Source organism: Symphalangus syndactylus, chromosome 7 (genome assembly GCF_028878055.3).
Source record: "Symphalangus syndactylus isolate Jambi chromosome 7, NHGRI_mSymSyn1-v2.1_pri, whole genome shotgun sequence".
Taxonomy (NCBI): domain Eukaryota; kingdom Metazoa; phylum Chordata; class Mammalia; order Primates; family Hylobatidae; genus Symphalangus; species Symphalangus syndactylus.
In genome coordinates this window covers 123142777-123163627 of record NC_072429.2, presented here as the reverse complement: position 1 = coordinate 123163627, position 20851 = coordinate 123142777, and the positions used below count along the sequence as shown (strand labels likewise).

Sequence of the window (20851 nt, the reverse complement as noted above, 5' to 3'; positions counted from 1 at the left end):
GTGTGTCTCTGTGTGTGTATTGTGATAAACCCCTCACTGGTTTATGGCAACAGTGATTCTGTTCCTTAGTTGTTGACTCTGCTTGTTTTATGTTAGAATCAAATCTTCTTCTACTCTGTAACATAACATTTTGATTCTATACAGCCTGAAGTATTTGAAGTTAGTGATCAGCCATCTACTCATGACTCTGAAATTTACCCGTGATAGAATAAATACAAATACACATGCAGGTTCCAGGTTTCATAGGTGTATTTTAAAACCTCACTTGTAATTTGGTTGTTTGAAGTTCAAAAAATATTTTCTTATAAAACAGTATTACAGATGGGACTCAAATTCTACGATTAGCCCCAGTGTAGTTAACTATGGGGCCTAGAGTACTGTAAGACATAATAATAATGTATAAATAAATGTTTTCACAATGGAAAAAATTGTTTCAGGTCCTGGATCAGGGAGTAAGAAAAGTGTATCACTTTTTTTCTTCCTCTCCATCCTATTGACATTATATCTCTTGAGATAATTGGGTCAGAAATCACTGACTGGTATTCCTAAAGTGAGGGGCGAGGAAAGCCTTGGTTGCAAGAGGAATTTAACAGAATGGGTGGGAAGTGAAAGTGGGGTCTATTGGCAATTGTTATTTTCTGTATGTGGGAAAGTCAGGAGTCTGAAATAGAACATCATGATTTCTCTATGCATATATTCAAATGAGTAAATATGTTAAAGTCAAAAAACAAGAAGCTAGGATTAACTTTATCAGCATGTGGAATGAAGAAAATTTCTGCTTGTTAAAACTCTGCATGAGTGATACCTTTTAAAGTTTTGGCATAACGGAAATAACAGTTTTGACTATTAATATCAAGCATTGGTCATACTACTAATACCACTACCACCACCAAAACCCTCAAAATAACAGAGTTGAAAAATTTTTATGCAAGCTATTGTCAAAATATTAATGTCTGCTATTAAATTTGTTAGAAAAACTGTAGGATATGGGCTGGGCATGGTGGCTCATGCCTGTAATTCCAGCACTTTGGGAGGCCGAGGCAGGCGGATCACGAGGTCAGGAGATCGAGACCATCCTGGCTAATACAGTGAAACCCCATCTCTACTAAAAATACAAAAAATTAGCCGGGCGTGGTGGCAGGCACCTGTGGTCCCAGCTACTCAGGAGGCTGAGGCAGGAGAATGGCATGAACCCAGGAGGCGGAGCTTGCAGTGAGCCGAGATCGCACCACTGCACTCCAGCCTGGGCCACAGAGCGAGACTCCATCTCAAAAAAAAAAAAAAAGAAAAAAGAAAAACTGTAGGGTGTGATAGCTAAATAGACTTTAAGAAAAAACATTTCATTCAAGACTAAAGATTATGTAGCTATCATAGTATCTGTAATGTTTGATAGAACTTATTTTGTCTTTCCCTGTGTACCTAACTAGAAGTTCCTGGAGGGGAGAGACAGACTGCATAAGATTAGTCCATCTCCATGGTACACCCAGTACGGAGTTTGACACATAGTAGCTTCTCAATAAATATTTGTATGAGGAAATGAAACTTAATTGAAAAGTATATAAACTTGATAGTCATCATAGGAATGCAAATTTTGAAAACCATTTACAAAAATAACAATTATAAATTTTTATAATGATCTGGGTGTGGTGGCTCCCAGAGCCTGTAATCTCATTTGGGAGGCCAAGGTGGGAGGATTTCTTGAAGCCAGGAGTTCAAGATCAGCCTGGGCAACATAGGGAGACCCTGGCTCTACAAAAAAATAATAATAATAATAAAAGTAACAAAATTATCTAGGCATAGTGGCATCTGTCTGTAGTTCTAGTTACTGGGGAGACTGAGTCAGGAGGCTTGCTTGAGCCAAAGAGTTCGGGAAGAGATCAGGAAGATGGCTTGAGCCAAGGCTGCAGTGGGCTATGATCATGTCACTGCACTCCAGCCTAGGTGACAAAGGGAGACCCTGTCTCTAAAACAAATAAATAAAATAAATAAAAATGAAATAAAATTTTTATAATGTAGGTGAGGTTGCAGGATAATTGGTATGTATGTCTACATTTATGTATACTGAAATTGGTATGTAAGCATGTGCAGCTTTGTCAAGGATGAATGCTTCATGAAGATGCACAAATATTAATACTGTTTGATTTTTAAACAAATCATTGGGGAAGAACTATACATGGAAATGCTTATTGTTATTTCACTTATAATGTTGAAGAAGTAACAGTGGCTATTGTGGTAAAGAGAGATTTAAGTAGAATATAGACCCGTCAATTCAGTTGAACTTAGAAGTCTTTAAGTTTATGTAGCAGTTTGGAAAAGAGTTTGAGAAAATGTGTGGCTATGCAGGGGTACAGATTGAGGAAGAAAACAAAGATATGTTTACATAATGATTATATCTACATATAATTAGGTATAGACAGGGATAAATATCGAAGAGGAATATATATGAAGGGTAGCAAATCCAAATATATTGAGAAGAGCTGGTGAGATTTTTTTCCTGCCTTGTTATCAGAGATAAAGTAATTTTAAAAATGTTCTCTTTTGTTTCCTTAGGGCAAAGCTGTTGGGGTGACTATTGGCTGCATTCTAGGAATGTTTCCTTTAATTTTCTTTGGAGGAGGTGAAGAAGATGAAAAACTGGAAACGAAAAGTTAATCCTCTTAGAATACCTATAAAAAGATGTAAACTAATGTACCTCAGTAATTAAATATGCTGTCACAACATTTAGGAATTAAGACAGTAACAGTATAGATATGGGATCAAATAATTTAGCATGTATTATGGAAAACACTAACTTATTGTGGCTTGATCTTCTTAGGACATCTTTTTTAAAAAGCTGTTTAGTATCATTTTGTGTAAATTGTTGAAATGCTTTTTCATCAATAGCAGTCAACATTTTATCTTTTCTTTCTTTTTATATTCATAATGTTATTTAAGTGTCATTGATGTACTGTATTGACTTAGGGTTTGCTTATTTGTTACTTAACATGTGTACATGCATGAAAGCATTTTTTGTTGTTCCCTGATAGTTACATTTCAACCTTGGGATTTTTCCAAATTACTTAAGATGTTTAATATCAGTTAAAGATTTTCTTACCCTCTTTTTGGGAACATCAATTTTGTACTGTTATGCAGTAAACATTTATAATCATATAATTTCAGTCATTTTCTTAACTCTCCCGTCTATTGAAAATGGATATAGATACAGATTTTAAGTATTTTAAGTATATATTACTCATTTTAATTTTCTGACTTTACTATTTTAAGGGCCAGAGGTTAATCAGAAAGTGCAATTATGTGGTCTCCCTGCTACATGAAACCATACAAGCATACTATTTTTAGTTGATTTTTTTTAACCTTTAGTTTCCCAGTTTTGAATAATTACATGGTGGATTCTGACTTTTGAGGGGAAGCAAATGATTATTTTAGAGTCTTTGAAATGGGGATCGTGGAATTAGACTGAACTAAGGGATTTAACATGATGCTTGGAAATTAAGAGACTAAAGCTTTTTTTAAAAAAAGGTAGAAAATAGGAACTGTCAAGAAGGTTTATGGTATAAATGGTGAAGTTGAAGTGTTGTTTGAAAGGTTAATGAGACACAAATTATATTATTTGGTAAGGTTTTTTTTTTTTTCCCTTCCAAAGATGTCATCTTCCAATCTGAATAAGTCTGAATACCCCATACTCATACTCCTAATCTCATTATATGTTATTTAGTGAATTTTATTTATGAATAATTTCTTTTGAAGTGAAAACTAGATATTTAATATTTTGCTTTTTTGCTACATAATCTACTAAAAAATTACATGAGGAGAAATCCTTTTTCCCTTTGTTTTTCTTTTTTCTTCTTTTGTGGTATTTAAAGCGTATTTCAGGTTGAAGTTACTTATTTCTAGTCTTACATATCTGACTTAAGTATAACCATGCAAGAATTATAAATTTTAGCTTTCTGAACCCATAAACTTTTTTAGCATGTGATCTATTACACATGCTAAAAAATTACTCTTACTTGTAACAGCGTAATTAAATACATCATGGAGGAGAGAAACTTAAATTAAAATTAAAATAATATTTTGGCTATTGAAGTTATTTGTGTTGCTAAATAGATGCAGAGGATTCACAGCAATTTATTTTAAGGTTTTATTTATACATAATTACTTTGAACTCTTCAGAGGAGATTTTTTTCACAAGGCAATTTGTCATAAATTCTCTCATGCACTTCAGAATGAATAAGTGCCATCCTTTAATCATAGACTTTGAGGGGAGATAGCATAAAAATATAGCATATAATCTAAAAATAAATATATAACATGCACAAATAATATGACATTCTTACTGAATCAAATCATGATTCTAGAACTTGAGATCTTACATAGAATTTCAGTTTGTATTTTCCATATAATAACCACACACGGATAACCACACAAAAAATCCTTTGTAAAATTTCAGATTGATAGGATTAGAGTGCTTAAATTTTTGTGGGGGAAAGGTGGGAGGTAAAGTGTAAGTGCTTTCTTTTGTCCCTAACTTGTGTACTGATGGCAGTCCATTCTGTTTTCTAAAAATGTGTTTTATTGTGGTGCTTAACTTCTTATTAATTAAATCCTGTATCAGAAACCTTGCCTGTGAGTTTAGAAAGGGCTTTTGATTATTGTTTTTTCTTTTTGCTCTTGAAAGTAATCCAGTCCCAGGGAATTATTGGTTTAAATGAACATCTCCAGAATTATTTAAGGTGTCAAAATATATAACCTTCACATTGAAAGATAATTTTAATTTATGGGCATAATAAAAATTTGAATCATTCAGGTAATTAATTTTCAAAAAAATGGAGACCATTTGTCTTTATCTGAAGGTATATATTTAAGATCATAGTCTACACTAGTATGGTGCTTTGCACAAAGTGATTTCTGAAGAATGGTTCTTTTTAAGATAATGACTTCATATGATCATTGTTTCACATTACTTGCCACAAAAAACTTTAATTCAGGTTGAAACTGGAACTGTTTGTTTCTCATATTAGCTACTTCTCTATTAGGAGTACAAGAACTATAGTTAAATGCAACATGAGCTACTTTAGTACTGTTTGTTTGAAATTTGTGTTGTCCATGTATCATGATTTATTAACTTGTTGATGCATGTAAATTGGGTGCATTTTGTTGCCATGTATGTTAAATGGTGACCAATGTTTTTACAAAGGAATTGAACAAAAAAAGTATCTTTTAAGAAATTTGGAATGTGGTTTTGATTTTGAAATTTGATTTCTTACTAATCTCAGAGGGCCTTGGTATATTCTGTTACTAAAGCAAACAGGATTAATGAATACGGATTTGTTACGAGGTGGCAGCAATGTCACTGAGACAGTGAATGGAACAATTTACCACCTCCGTGGAATCTGCACCTGAGATACAACATTACAGAGTATGAGTGAAGAGTGAGCCCATAGAAAAGCTTTAGATAGACTCACGTAAGTCACACTGATGGGTATTTACAGCAGAGATATCCAAGCTGTTTATGTAATAATGTCTCATTTACTTTATTATTTTTCTCTATAACATAAATTTTGAAGGTAATGGAAGTTTATCTTTTATACCAAAAGTTTGTATGAGCCATTTTGAAGTAAATTTTTCTAATTTTAGAATTATATTTTCTTGCCATCTTAAGACGGTATATTAAATATAATATAACCTTTTTCTTAGTGACTAAGCATTATGTTTACATATATTATTATTGTGTGGTAATGCAGTACCTTGAGAATCTAGTTTTTATAGTTTTCATATTTTTTTCTGATCTTGCTTCTGGCAACTTTTATCTCTCTAATCTGCTTTTTTTCTCAGTTGTCTGGACTTAGAAACTAGTTAGCCTATTTTACCATAAAGTATTTGGGAAATACTAAAAAGTTGGCTTTGGATCCTGACTGAGATGATGATGATGATAGTAGTAGTAATAATAATAATAATATTTCCCTTTTATTAAACACTTATTTGTTCCTTTGTGTGCTAGTAATTTACACACATTATTGCATTTAATCACCTTAATGACAACATTAAGTTGCTGCTATTATCATTATCAACTCTATTTTCTCGTAGCTAAATTGAGTCATGAAGAGGTTAGTTTGCCACTACGAATAAGTGGACTGGAATCCTATTTTGTCCAAGTATGAAGCCTGTCTTCTTAACTGCTAGGCAGTAGGGACATCAGTTGCATGGGCTTTGTAATGTCTGCTCTCTGCCTAGGTTCCTTTTTACCTCCAGATTCAGATTCATGGAGTCATTTTCTTATCTATAATTTCAGAGTATTGTGCTTACAATCTCAAGATTCATTTAAGAAATCTTGTGTTCTTTATTACATACTATGTGCTAGGATGTTCAAGGCAGTGAGTGAACAACCAGAACATCTGTACCCTCATGAAGCTTATTCTTTTTGGGGTGGGTAGTAATAGGGGAAGAGAACACAGAAAAGCAAATCTCCTTTTTTTTTTTTTTTTTTTTTTTTGAGATGGAGTCTTGATGTCACCCAGGCTGGAGTGCAGTGGCATGATCTTGGCTCACTGCAACCTCTGCTTCCTGGGTTCAAGTGATTCTCCTGCCTCAGCCTCCTGAGTAGCCGGGATTACAGGCACGTGCCATCGAGCCTAATTTTTTTGTATTTTTAGTAGAAACGGGGTTTCACCATGTTGGCCAGGCTGGCCTCAGACTCCTGACCTCAGGTGATCCGCCTGTCTTGGCCTCCCTAAGTGCTAGGACAGGCATGAGCCCCTGCACCCACCTGCAAATATACACTTAAGTATTGTTTATGTCAGATGGTGGTAAGTTCTATAGAGATAAATGAAACAAGATAAAGAGGATAGAAAGTACCAGTGGCCATAAGTGAAGATGGTCAGTGAAGACCTGAAAGAAGTGAAGGCACAAACAGTACAGATATTCTGTGAAGAGAAAGTATCATGCTAGGTGCTAGAAAGTTGGTGTTAAGAAAATCTCAGATACATGAAATATGTTCCACTTTGGAATTCATGGTGAAATTTTTTCTTTTTGTTTCATATTACTAATGTCTGGATTAAGCCTAAAGAGTAACAGTTAAATATTAAGATTAATACTTACTCCTTGCATGTTTACTGACAGCAGTAGGTGGAAATGGCACAGAAGCATGGGGAAGCAACCCTAGAATTCAAAGAAGTCTGTGGATACTCCCATCAGCAAATCATTCACAGTTGACCCTTGAACAATGCAGCGATTAGGGACACCAACCCCCTGTGCTGTTGAAAATCTAAATACAACTTTTTACTCTCTCCAAACTTTACTTATAGCCTACTGTTGGCTGGAAGCCTTTCTGATAACATAAACAGTAGATTAACACATTTTGTATGTTATATGTATCATATGTTGTATTAGAATGAAGTAAGGTAGAAGAAAGAAAATGTTATTAAAATCATCAGGAAGAGAAAATACATTTACTATTCATTAAGTGGAAGTGGATCATGATAAAAGTCTTCATCCTTCTTGTCTTCATGTTGAGTAGGCTGAGGTGGAGGAGGAAGAAGGATTTGTCTTGCTCTTAGTGGTAGCAGAGGTGCAAGGGGAAGCAGGAAAGGCAGGCACACTACGTGTAATTATGAAAACGTGTTGTAACTTCTGTCTGATGTTTTGCTTTTTTTCATTTTGCAAAATATTTCTATATATGGTATTAATCCTTCTTCCACCATTTGCTTTAGTTTTAGTGCCTGTGTGGTAGAAGGGTTCATGTTGTAAAATCAGTCTTGAATAATCAGAACACTTCTACCAGATTGTCTAATGTTGATTTGTTTTCTGGCACTGCTTCTAAATGTCTTCCTCCTCATTGCGTGGCACTGATTCAGAGGCACTCATCTCCAAAAGCTAAGCTTTTGAATTGCTTAGCTTTTGATTCACTCTAGGATTCAGGTCTTGAAACTTTCTACCCTCCACCATTTATTTATTTATTTATTTATTTGACATATCTACAACCTCTTTCATGATTTTCTTGATTGGCTCTGTTGTAAATTCTGTGAAGTCACACACAACATCTGGTTGTTTTCCTCAGCAGGAATTTATTGTTTTGGGCTTGATGGCTTTCATGGCTTCTTCTGTAGCAACAATGGCATCATCAGTGGTGGAATCCTTCCAGACTTTGATGATGTTCTCTTTGTTAGAGTTCTCTTGCATGGCACTGATGGTTCTTTGCATAGAGTACTGTGTATAATGAGCCTATAGGTCCTTATGACTCCCTGATCTAGAAACTAAATTGGAGACATTGTGTTTGGGGGCAAATAGATCACTTCAATGCCTTTAGTATTGAACTCATGGAGTTCTGGGTGGGTGGCCAGGGGCATTGTCCAGTATCAAAAGAACTTTAAAAGGCAGTCCTTTACTGGCAAGGTACTTCCTGACTTCAAAGACAACAGCAATGGAGCCAATCCAGAAAAAGGGTTCTTGTCGTCCAGGCCTTCTTGTTACACTGCCAGAAGACTGGCAGCTGGTGTCTGTCTTTTCCCTTCAAGACTTGGGAGTTAACAGCTTTATGGATAAGTGCAGTCTTGATCATAAACCCAACAGCATTTGCAAAAACCGACAGCATTAGCCTGTCCCTTTCTGCCTTAAATCCTGGTGCTCACTTCTCTTCTTTACTAATAAATGTTCTTTGTGGCATATCATTATTTTTTTTCCATAATGGGGCACTTCTGTCTGCCTTAAGAACCTGTTCTGGTAGATAGCCTTTCTCAATGATTTTCTTAATGGCGTCTGGGAACTCATTTGCTGCCTCTTGGTCATCAGGAGCTGCCTCTTCTGTTATCTTAACATTTTTAAAGCCAAACTTCTTTCTAATATTATCAAGCCATCCTTTGCTGGCATTAAATTCTCTAGATTTAGATCCTTCACCTTCCTTTTGCTTTAAATTGTCATATAATGACTGCCTTTTCTCCAATCATATTAGAGCCTATAGGTACATCTTTCTTATAGCAATACCGCACCCACATAAAAGTTGCATTTTCAATACGAGATAAAAAGATATATCACAAAAAGTGCAAGGTTTGCTGGTATAGATGCAGTAATGGCTTCATAAATTTTCTCAATTTTTTTTAACAGTGGTCCTTATGCTGGATTCATTTATCTTGAAGGATAGGCAACTACAGCTGCAGACCAGTACACATCAAGCAATTTAACTTTTTCTTGTAATATCATGACTTTGCTCCTTGGAAGCACTTCCAGCGTCACTGGTGGGACTTCGTATGGGTCCCTTAGTATTATTGCAAGGTTTATGGTTGTACTAAACATGATGAAAAATAACTGAGAACCATGAGATCACCTTTTACTATGATACACGATTTACTGGAGAGATGAACTGCCCATGTGGAGATGATAAACATCACATGGCTTTTAAGTGAATACAGCACTTGAGCTCACAGCAATAGCAACAGGAGGTAGCTCTGAAATTATGGTAGTAGTGCAGTATATACTATAGTTAATCTTATCCAGTTGTAATTTAGTACTGCATCTTTATGTTTGTCTCAACTGCAAATGGCTCCAATGTATAGTCTGTGTATGCGTAAGTTTTGATAAACTTTTAACTTTTTTTTTTTTTTTTTTTGAGATGGAGTCTCGCTCTGTCGCCCAGGCTGGAGTGCAGTGGCACCATCCCGGCTCACTGCAACCTCTGTCTTCCGGGTTCAAGTGATTCTCCTGCCTCAGCCTTCCAAGTAGTTGGGATTACAGGCATGCATCCCCATGCCCAACTAATTTTTGTATTTTTAGGAGAAACGGGGTTTCACCATGTTGGCCAGGCTGCTCTCGAACTCCTGACCTCAGGTGATCTGCCCACCTCGGCCTCCCGAAGTATTGGGATTACAGGCGTGAGCCACTGTGCCCGGCCAATTTTAACTTTTTATAATATATTTTTATATATTTATGGTAGTAAATGATAGACTAGTGTCTACATATATTTTATGAATTCATGACACACCTTTTTCTTAGTTTTTCAATATTTCTAAGCTACATGGTGCATCTGCAAGTTTTTTAAATTGTTGCAAATTTCCAAAAAATTTTTCAATATATTTATCAAAAAAATGCATATAAGCGGACCTATGCAGTTCAAACCCGTGTTTGAGAATCAACTCTATGACTTCCAGTGTCATTCTGCACCATTTCTGCAGTTTATCACATTTTGCTTCAGGCAGATTTGGTAAATCTTCAGTGATAGTTGTCTAGGCCACTGTTTTGTAACATGATCAAATGCTTAATGGGAAATACAATATGTATATACATTCTCTGTCTACCAGCTACCAAAGAAACAAATACTCCTCAGTTTGACTTGACTTAGTAAATAAACTTGTGTTGGGTTAATGGAGCTAATGGTTACTTTACTTTCTGCTGAATCTGTTCTCTGACCTTTTGCCCTGAGGATTAATATTAACTATATTGATCTACAATTTTTAGAATGTGTCTGCCCCCTCTCTTCTTAACATGACATTACTTACCTAACTCTGGGCTTAATACTATTACTATTCTCATATTTTATAAACAGAAGAGTTTTGTGGTTATACTTCAAATTCTTTCGAAATCATAAATCAATTATTTTAAACGTTTTGGCCTTAAGATCTTAACATTTAAGAACTTAACACTCAAGAACTTAATGCTCTGGAAAAATATTGATGTCCCCAAAGGGTGTTTTCTTTTTCTTGCTTTTAAAAAAGTTTGTATAAATTTAAGGGGTACAAGTGCAGTTTTGTTACATCAGTATATTGCATAGTGGTGAAGCCCGGGCTTTTAATGTAACCATTACCTGATTAGTCTACATTGTACTCATAAAGTAATTTCTCATCCCTTATATGCCTGCCTCCCACCATCCCACCCTTCCAAGTCTCCAGTGTCCATCATTCCATACTCTATGTCCATGTGTACACCTTATTTAGCTCCCACTTACAAGTGAGGACATACAGTATTTGACTTTCTGTTTCTGAGATGTTCACTTAAGATAATGACCTCCAGCTCCATCCATGTTGCTGCAAAAGGCATGATTTTATTATCTTTTATGGCTGAATACTGTCTCATATATATATATACATATAAATAAGTTATATATATATATATAAATGATACACACACACACAACATTTTCTTTATCCAGCTTCAGTTGATGGTCACAAGTCAATTCCCTATCTTTGCCATTGTGAATAGTGCTCCAATAGACATAAAAGTGTAGGTCTCTTTTTGATATAATGATTTCTTTTCCTTTGGGTATATACCCATTGGTGGGATTGCTAGATCAGACGGTAGTTCTGTTTTTTTCCCCAAGTAACTTTTGTCTGTGAAGGTTTATATTGACTATATCAGAAATGAAAACTGACAATTTTTAAAAATATATTTACTGATCTATTTTAAAATAAACCAATTTCATGCTAACAACATATTTTATGATAATTATTTTTCAAAAATAATTTAGCGAGAAGAGCAGCATTGTTAATACACATTTTGCAAATCTTTTCAATGTCTGGCTTAATAGAAGACAGCTGGATTATCATGCCTGTTTCTCCAGTCTGTTTGATATGTTGTTTTGTTTCAGGTAAATGAAGAAATTTATCCTCATGCAGGTATTAAGTTGTAAAACAGAGGAATATTTTAATAGCCTAGGCTGTAGATTTATTCTTGGACACTGTACCAATACTGACAAGGGGTAGTATCTAAAAGGTTATTTGCAACGTAGAATCTGAAGCCATATAAATGAGATTTTGCATTGAATTTCATTAGACTACAGTGGTCTACCTTGCACTTTGAGTGAAACTTTTTCCCATGAATAATTTTGTAAAATCATGCATTTGGCACATGGAAACTATTGATTCACTTGAGCTATGCAGATCTTCCAAATGTTAATATTTTGCCATATAAAATGTTTAAAAATCATGTTTAATATGACCAGCAATCTCAAAAAGCCTCTTAAATACTGAGAGGCCATCAAGTTCAGATGGCAGATACACATTTTCCAAAATAATTTTCACTTGAAAGCTTAAAATTTGTCATTGGCAACAAATACTGTTAGTTTTTCTTGAAGTGACAGTTCACTTTGTTCATGTTTGAAGAAATGTCTGTCAAATACTCATCTGAATTGCCTCGAGACTCACAACTCAAAACAGCCTCACAAGTGCTTTTCCTCAAGACAACCATCATATTTTGGTATCCTCAGACGTACTTCACGGTCACTTCTCATTTTTTCATACAGAAAATTTAAAAGACTTAAGAGTAAAGATTTTAAATAAGTATTTTTTACTGCTTTATTAAGGACATTGAAGGAAACCACCCCTCCCCCAAACCCCCACCTACAGGTGCATGGCAATGAAGAATGCAATGACTACTAGTGCCTCATTTCAAAGATGCTGGTGCTTTTACCCGCCATTGTTTTTGCGCCACTGGTGAATGTGTCACCATAGTTAAAAAGACATATAATGTCTTAGTATATTTTGAAAATGTTTTGATTTCACAAACTCCCTAAAAAATCCAGAAGTCTGCAGACCATACCAACACACTTTGAGAACTGCTGTCCTGAACTTTCCTAATTTTATGAGGCTTAGTTGCAAGTAACAAAACCCCAAAATAACAGTCACTGAAATAAGATAGAAATGAATCTCCTATGGAAAATTATTGTGGCATGTTGTCCGGGGCTGGTATAAGGGTTATGCTCTGGAAAGTGGTGGTCAGAGGCCCAGCTTTTCGTCCTTCTGCTTCATCATGTACAGCTTTCATTTGCAACGTTACTTCATGATCTAAAATGGCTGCTTCGATCCCAGCCATCTTATCTGCATCCTGCCCAGGGGGGAAGAAACTAAAAAGAAAGGTAAAAAGGCCTTGTGCCAACTTTTTTCGTATTTCAAAAATTTGTCTCAAACTGTGTATAATGGAGTAAAGACATAAGTTGAAAATGTACCTGTTAACGAGGATGATATTAGTTCAAATATATACATGGATTCTTGGCAGACTGATTCAAATACTACAGAGCCGAATCTTTTAAAATACAACTACGGAAAACAAAGGGGAAAACCTTAAAATACTACAATAAATTTACAGAAATATTACAAACCATAGGAAAATATTTCGAACACATTAACTTCATTTTTTTTAATCTGAACAAAATGGAAAGTTGGGAGTGAACAAAAGCTATTATAAATTACCAACGATGTAAGTTTTGCACTTTTGCTCTTTTAAATAAGACCACAGAGATGGTTTGCCAGTACTTATTTTAGTTTTTTCCTCTCGTACAATTTTTAAACAATTAAGATGTCCAAATTTGAATAATTTTCTTCTTTCCACGTTCGCAATTGTGCTAAATTTCAGCTGCAGCATCAAAATGCAGCGAGAAGCTTCTCCTTGAAAAATACTGGCAAATTCTCAGCTTACAACAGTGGACATTTTGATTGCCATGTTTATCTCGATAAATACTGTACAAAAGTTGCTTGCAAATATTAAAACATTTTTTCATTGCCTGGATACTAGCTCTAAATAATACTGGTAAAGACTTGCAAACTTCCTGCAAAGCTCCTACCGTACCACTAGAACTTTTAAAAAGTTTTTGTAGCTTTCTTTCCTCCAAATCTGCACAAGATCCATTCCTCCGCCCTCCCCACTCCCCTGTTTTTCTCTGTACAAAAATAGTACCCCAAAAGGAAGTTCAGGATCTCTAAAAGTTTTCTTGTCGGCATTGCGGTTTTTGCGTGGGATTGGTGTTCTCTTTGGCAGCTGTCATTTGCTGTGGGTGATGGGATATATTTTTTTTTTCCTTTTTGAGCGTATCGGGTTTTTTCCATGCTGTTTTCTACTCTCCTCTTTTGTACCCCTCCCATTTACTTCGTTTTTCTTCGAAAATTTCTACCCCCTCCAGTTCGCTGTCCGGCCCTCACATGTGCGAGAGGGGCAGTGTGCCGTTAATGGCCGTGCCGGGCGCCGGGCACCGGGCCGCTCCTGTAGTGCTGGGCCATGTGAAGTTGGTTGGGGCGGCGTGTTCCCGCACCTCGGCGCCGGTAAGGTACGTGCTGATCACGTCCCGGAGGTCCCCGGCCTGGCAGGGCGCCCTGGAGTGGGAGGAAGAGGTAAGCACAGCGGGGCTGGAGCTGGCCTCAGACTTGAGCACCGAACCCATGGTGCCAAGAGCCATGCCAGGGGTGACCTACTGCGAGTTGGACGTGCTGTAGGTGGGCGAGCAGTTCTTGCAGGTCTGCGAGCTGGTCACGGAGTTGTGCTGCAGGGCGCTCACGTCGTAACGGTGTATGGGCTGCATCTGCGCGGCACAGTTCGCGTGGAGGCCCGGGTGTTGTGTGTAGCCCAGCTGGTCCTGCATCATGCTGTAGCTGCCATTGCTCCAGCCGTTCATGTGCGTGTAACTGTCCATGCTCTGGTTCACGCCCGCGCCCAGACCGGCGCCCACCCCGACCCCGTTGAGCCAACTTTTAAGTTGCCACATGACACATCTTGTCCATTAAACCTGTATCACATGATCACACTGAGCTGAAAGAGAAACTTTAAATGTCTTCATTCTGTATGTCCAATTGTATACCAAAAACGGGAAGAAGGGAAGGACATCTTGGGGGACGGCTGGCTCTCTATCACAGTCCACCACTTTCAATACCAAGTATTCATGCCTCATTTTTTTCCCCCAGTGTGGATGATACCCATCCACAAGAGAGTGGGCTCAAAGTGACTGCATTTACTTCGAAATGTGCCATACTCTCTATAAGGTCTTAAATTAGCTCCTTGCTATAATCTATAAATGGAAAGAGTATCTTCCCCTGCGTGCCCAGAGTGTAGTAACAATTTCAATTCAGAAAGGGAAAGAATGGACAACACAACTCTCACTAGTTCCTAGCAGTTATCAAATCCACCACCACTATCCCCCAACAGAAAAGCAGGATAAAACACGGGCCTCATCTATTTGAAGGCGGTAGAAATCTGCCCAAGCAGGTCTCTAAAGAGGAGTGAACATTTCTGAGGTGAGCTGACCTGTGGCTGCTTTTAGTCTGGGGGCACTTGTCCATTCTGGTTGCAGAACAGAGGCTGGTAATTTTGATTTTGTATTTTTTTAAAGCTTGCTTCCAGGGGATGGCAACCAAGAGAGCTTTTGGTGGAGATATTGAACAGCCTCAAACGTGGGCAATTTCCACTCAGAAAATTTGCAAAGTTGTGGTGCTGTTTAGGAGAGAAAACAAAAGTAGGCAGGAAGCTTCCTAAAACAAAGATTAAAAATCAGGACTTGCCAGAAGGAGGGGATCTGGAGAATATCCTAGGTGACCATTAGAAAACTCTGAGGCTAGGGGCACATCAAAGGTAGAATGAGCCTTATGCCAAGATTTGTAACTCTGCCTTGATTTATCATGATTCTTGGTTGGATTAAGTTCTAGCAGAAGACAGGTTGAACCTCACTGAAGAAAGACATCACCCAAAGCCAGTAATAGTAAAACATCTGGAAATCAATGGAAAATTACAAGAAATGCCAAAACCCACATGGACCACATGACCAAAAACTAAGAGAAAAAAAAAAGTGACACAAGAAACCAAGCCACAGACGATTCAGATATTGGAGTTCACTGGCAAGAACTCTAAGATAACTATGACTAATATGTTTGAGACAATTATGGATAATAGGCAAAGACTTTGATCAGAAAAGTAATCTATAAAAATCAAATGGATATTCTAGAACTGAATACAGTGTCTGGAGTTGAGAACACAGTAGGTGGATGTAATAGTGGATTTGTGTAACAAAAGATAAGATTAGTGAACTACAAGACAGGTCAGTAGAAAAAAATACATACTGAAGCATGTATTGTAGGCATGTAAACACAATGAAAAGCCTTTAGAAAGATAATTGGAGTCTTGGAATAGAATGGGGCCAAAGTAACATTTTGACCAAGCTCAGAAAACTAAAGCACGACAAAGAAAAATAGAATCACACTTGAACACATCAAAGTAAACCAACTAAAAAGTAAAGACAGAAAACATCTTAAAGACAGCCATCTCCCACAGAAACAATGGAAACCAAAAAGACTACAATAATACTTTTAAAGTGCTTACAGAAAGTAACTGCTGATTTAGAAATTCATACCCAGCAAAAAATATCCTTCAAAAATGAAGGTGAAATGGGGCTGGGCACAGTGGCTCACGCCTGTAATCCCAGCACCATGCCCGGCTCTTTTGATTTTTAGTAGAAATGAGGTCTCACTGTGTTGCCCAGGCTGGTCTTGAATTCCTGAGCGAAAAGGATCCTCCTGCCTCAGCCTCCCAAAGTGCTGAGATGACAGCTGTGAGCCACTGTGCCCATTTTGTTTTTGGTTTGTTTGTTTTTTAATTTCGCTCTTTTAGTTGATTTTTGTGGGAGTGTTGATCTAGAGCAAGTCACTACATCAGTAGTTTCCAACCTCGAGATGATTGCGTCCCCTCCCTAGGGGACCTTTGTCAATATCTGGAGACATTTTTGACTGTCATAGCTTGGGGTCAGCTAGGATACTACTGGCATCTAGTGAGTCAAGACTAAGGATGCTGGTTAATATCTGTAACAGGTTAGCCCTCTGTAACAAAGAATTATCTTTTCCCAAATGTCATTAGTACCAAGATTGAGACATCCTGCATTATAAAGTTTTCATTTTAGTATTTTTTTAAAAAGCTCTCTGATTTCAGATATTTTTCTGATTTTACATTTAAAAGACCTTAAGTGGCACACAAATGGTATAAATTCAAGTTGATGGACATTGAATTCAATGTGAGTTAATTGAAGAGAATAGCCATTGGATTCTTATGTCACCCCTATTTATCTCTCTAGAGATATATGGAGGATAACTTGGTGGACAAAATACAGTTAGAAGCTGAGATTACTGGTCTCAATTTCAGCTGAGAATTTGGGATGAAACATGTATGCTTGGAAGTCATTTATACACAGCTGTTAGTTGAAGCTATTGTAATATATAAGTCTTCTCATTTGTAAAGCACAAGAGAGCAGGGCCAAGGATAGAACTCTTAAGGGCAGGGGAGGGAAGGAAGACCATTAGTGTTTAAGGACTCCATTCCTCCATATGATCAACTCAATAGATGCAAAAAAAATTTGACAAAATGTAACACAATAATCAAACATCCATACATGATAGAAACTTCCAGCAGACCAGAACTAGAAGGGAACATTCACATCCTAATAAAGTGCATCTGTGAAAACTTAGAGCAAGCATCATACTTAAAGTGAAAGACTGAAATGCTTTCTCTCTAAGATCAGAAACAACGCAAAGGTATATGCTCTTACCCTTCTAGCCAGTGTAATAAGGCCAAATAAATAAATGAGTAACATCCAGATTAGAAAGGAAGAGATGTCTTAATTTGCAGATGACACAATTATCTATGTAGAAAATCCCAATTAATCTACCAAAAAGCTACCAGTACCAATAAACGTTTCTCAAGGTGCCAGAATATAAGATCAATTTACCAAAATCAATTGTATTTTTATATAGAAGCAGTGAGCAATCAGAAATTGAAATTTAAAAATAAGTAAAAAATAATAAATATTTAAGGATAACCTGCCAAAAGACATGTGAGACCTGTTCGCTGAAAACTAGTAAACACTGCTAGGATAAATAAAATCTAAATAAATAGAGAGACATATTGTATTTATATATTAGAAGATTCAACATTGTTAAGATATAATTGGCCGGGCGCGGTGGCTCACGCTTGTAATCCCAGCACTTTGGGAGGCCGAGGCGGGCGGATCATGAGGTCAGGAGATCGAGACCACGGTGAAACCCCGTCTCTACTAAAAATACAAAAATATTAGTTGGGCATGGTGGCGGGCGCCTGTAGTCCCAGCTACTCGGAGAGGCTGAGGCAGGAGAATGGCGTGAACCCGGGAGGCGGAGCTTGCAGTGAGCCGAGATTGCGCCACTGCACTCCAGCCTGGGCGACAGAGTGAGACTCCGTCTCAAAAAAAAAAAAAAAAAAGATATAATTTATTCTCAAATTCAACTATATGTATTCAATACGATTTCAATAGAAATCCTAGCAGGCTTTTAAAAGAAATTACCAAATTTATATGAAAATGCAAAGAACCTAGAATAGCCAAAACAATACCGAAAAAAGAGCTAAATGGAGGATTTACACTATCTGATTTCAAGATCTGTTGAAAAGCTACAGTAATCACAGTATAAAGAAGGGTAAACAGAGACAAATGGAACAAAATTTGTCCAGAAATAGACCTACAGAATTGATTTTCAACAAAGGTGCCAGGGCAATTCAATGGGAAAATGATAATCTTAACAATAAATGGTGCTGGAGCAAATGGATATCCATATAAACAAACAAATAATGAAAACAACAACAATAAAAAATAAATGAACTTCAATTCTTATTTCACACCAGTGTTCAAAAAGTACTTCAAGATAAATCATAGTCCTAAATATGAGAGGTAAAGTATAAAACTTCTTGAAGAAAACATAGGAGAAAATCTCAGTGACCTTGGCTTGGCACATGTTTCTTAAACTGGACACAAAAAGCAATAATTATTAAAGAAAAATAAAATGGACATCATCAAAATAAAAAATGTTTGCCTTTCCAAAGATACTGTTATGAAACAGAAAATATAAACTACAAAATGGGAAAAATAGTTGGAAAACATATATCCAAGAAGGGACTTCTACCTAGACTACATAAAACTCCAATAATAATAACAAATAATTATAATAATAAATGTAATAATATAAAAAGTATACAGAAGATTTGAAAAGTCACTTCAATAAAGAAGATATATGAATGTCGAATTAGCATATGAAAATATGCTCAACATAAATAGTCATGAAAATATGTATTAAAACCATACCCACTAGAATGGCTAAAACTGAATAGCTAAAATTGAAAAAACTGATACCAAGAATTGACAAAGATGTTGGACAACTGGAACGTATACTGCTGGTAGGGGATGTAAAATGGTACAACCACTTTGGAAAACAGGTTACCAGTTTCATAAAAAGTTAAACATACACTTATGACTGAGCCATTCCACTTCAAGGTATTTATGCAAGGTATATTTCATAATACCTTGAAATGAAATGGATGTGTATGTCCGCACACAAAGACTTGTGCACTAAAGTTCATAGCAACTTTATTGCTCCCAATAGGCTACAAAACCCAAATGTCCATCAACAGGAATATGGATAAACAAATCATGGTCTATCTATACAACATAATACAAGTTAGCAATAGAAATAAACTGTTGATACACACAACAACTTGGATGGATCTAAAACTAATTCTGCTGACAGAAGCCAGACAAAAAGAGTACACATTGTATGGTTCCATGTATATAAAATTCTAGAAAATGCAAACTAGTATATAGTGATAGAAAACATATCTGGTTGTCTCAGGATGGTGAAAGGGCAAGGAGGTCATAAAGGCAGGGATTATAAAGGGGCCATAAGGAAAGTTTTGGGTGTGAGGAATGCATTTATTATCCTTTTTTTTTTTTTTTTTTTGAGACGGAGTCTTGCTCTGTTGCCCAGGCTGGAGTACAGTGACGCGATCTCGGCTTACTGCAGCCTCTGCCTCCCGGTTTCAAGCAATTCTCCTGCCTCAGCCTCCGAGTAGCTGGGAATACAGATGCCCACCACCAGGTCTGCCTAATTTTTTTTTTTATTTTTTAGTAGAGACGGGGTTTCACAATGTTGGCCAGGCCGCTCTGAATGCCTGACCTCAGATGATCCACCCACCTCGGCTTCCCAGACTGCTGGGATTACAGGCGTGAGCCACTGTGTCTGGATGGATTTATTTTTATTTACTTTTTAATTTTTTTAGAGACGGAGTCTCGCTCTGTCGCCCAGGCTGGAGTGCAGTGGTCTGATCTTGGCTCACTGCAACCTCCACCTCCCGGGTTCTAGCAATTCTCCTGCCTCAGCCTCCCGAGTAGCTGGGACTACCGGCGTGAGCCGCCATGCCTGGCTAATTTTTTGTATTTTAGTAGAGACGGGGTTTCACTGTGTTGCCCAGGCTGATCTCGAACTCCTGAGCTCAGCCAATCCACCTGCCTTGGCCTCCCAAAGTGCTAGGATTACAGGCGTGAGCCACTGCATCTGGCCTCCCTGCATTTATTATCTTGATTGTGATAAAGGGTTCACAGTTGTTTACATATGCCAGAACTTGCCAAATTTTAGCAGTTTAAATTTTTGCAATTAAACTATATAAAAAATACCCCTAAAAAAGAAAAAAAAAGGAAAAACGTTAAAAACCATTACTGCTATAAGACTTTCTTTACTACCATCACCACACATCCTCCGGGTAGGAAATGATTTCTAACTCTTCTTTATCCCCAAATCACTTTTTACTTTCATTATGGTACTTATCAGATGTCTCAGTTATCTATTATCCCAAAACTTAGTGGCTGAAAACAGTAATTTGCTATTTCTCACATTTCTGTGGGTCGGCTGGGCAATTTCTCTGCTGGTCTAGCCTGAGCTCACTCAGGTGGCTGCAGCCAGCTGGTGAGCTGGCAGAAGCTGGAGGGTTTAAGATGGCTTTGGCATAAATGGCTTGAAGGCGGCGACTCTCCTACATGGTCATTCATCATTTTGTAGTCTAACCGAATATATTGTTTCAGTGTCCATAAACAAAGTTTTATTGGAATACAGCCACATCCATTTATTTACTTTTTTAGCGAGATATGATTGTCAGACAAAAAAAGCTATGTATATTCAATGTGTACATCTTGATGCATTGGAAGATAAGTATACACCTGTGAAACCATCACCATATTCAGTGCCCTAAACTTAACCATCACCTCTTAGGGGATTCCTGTATTAGGGTCCTCTATAGCGGCAAAACTTATAGGATATATGTATAT

The 20851-nt window shown here is 37.0% G+C and overlaps 2 protein-coding genes across 2 annotated transcripts in view; one reads left to right on the top strand and one right to left on the bottom strand.

The window, feature by feature from the left end:
- Positions 1–5225, top strand: part of TMEM65 (transmembrane protein 65) — a 66988-nt gene extending 61763 nt beyond the window's left edge. The window contains exon 7 of the mRNA XM_055287219.2: positions 2551–5225. Within this exon, the coding sequence (XP_055143194.1) occupies positions 2551–2652 (102 nt within the window). The 3' untranslated portion in view covers positions 2653–5225. The remainder of the gene's footprint in view (positions 1–2550) is intronic.
- An 8562-nt stretch (positions 5226–13787) lies between these two features.
- LOC129486788 (transcription factor SOX-2-like) lies at positions 13788–14383 on the bottom strand. The gene is made up of 2 exons (XM_055287196.2): positions 14166–14383; positions 13788–14066 (listed from the first exon to the last, which is right to left on the bottom strand). Exons 1-2 carry the CDS (start codon positions 14381–14383, stop codon positions 13892–13894), a joined length of 393 nt encoding a protein of 130 aa, XP_055143171.2. The 3' UTR covers positions 13788–13891.
- Positions 14384–20851: the final 6468 nt, after the last annotated feature.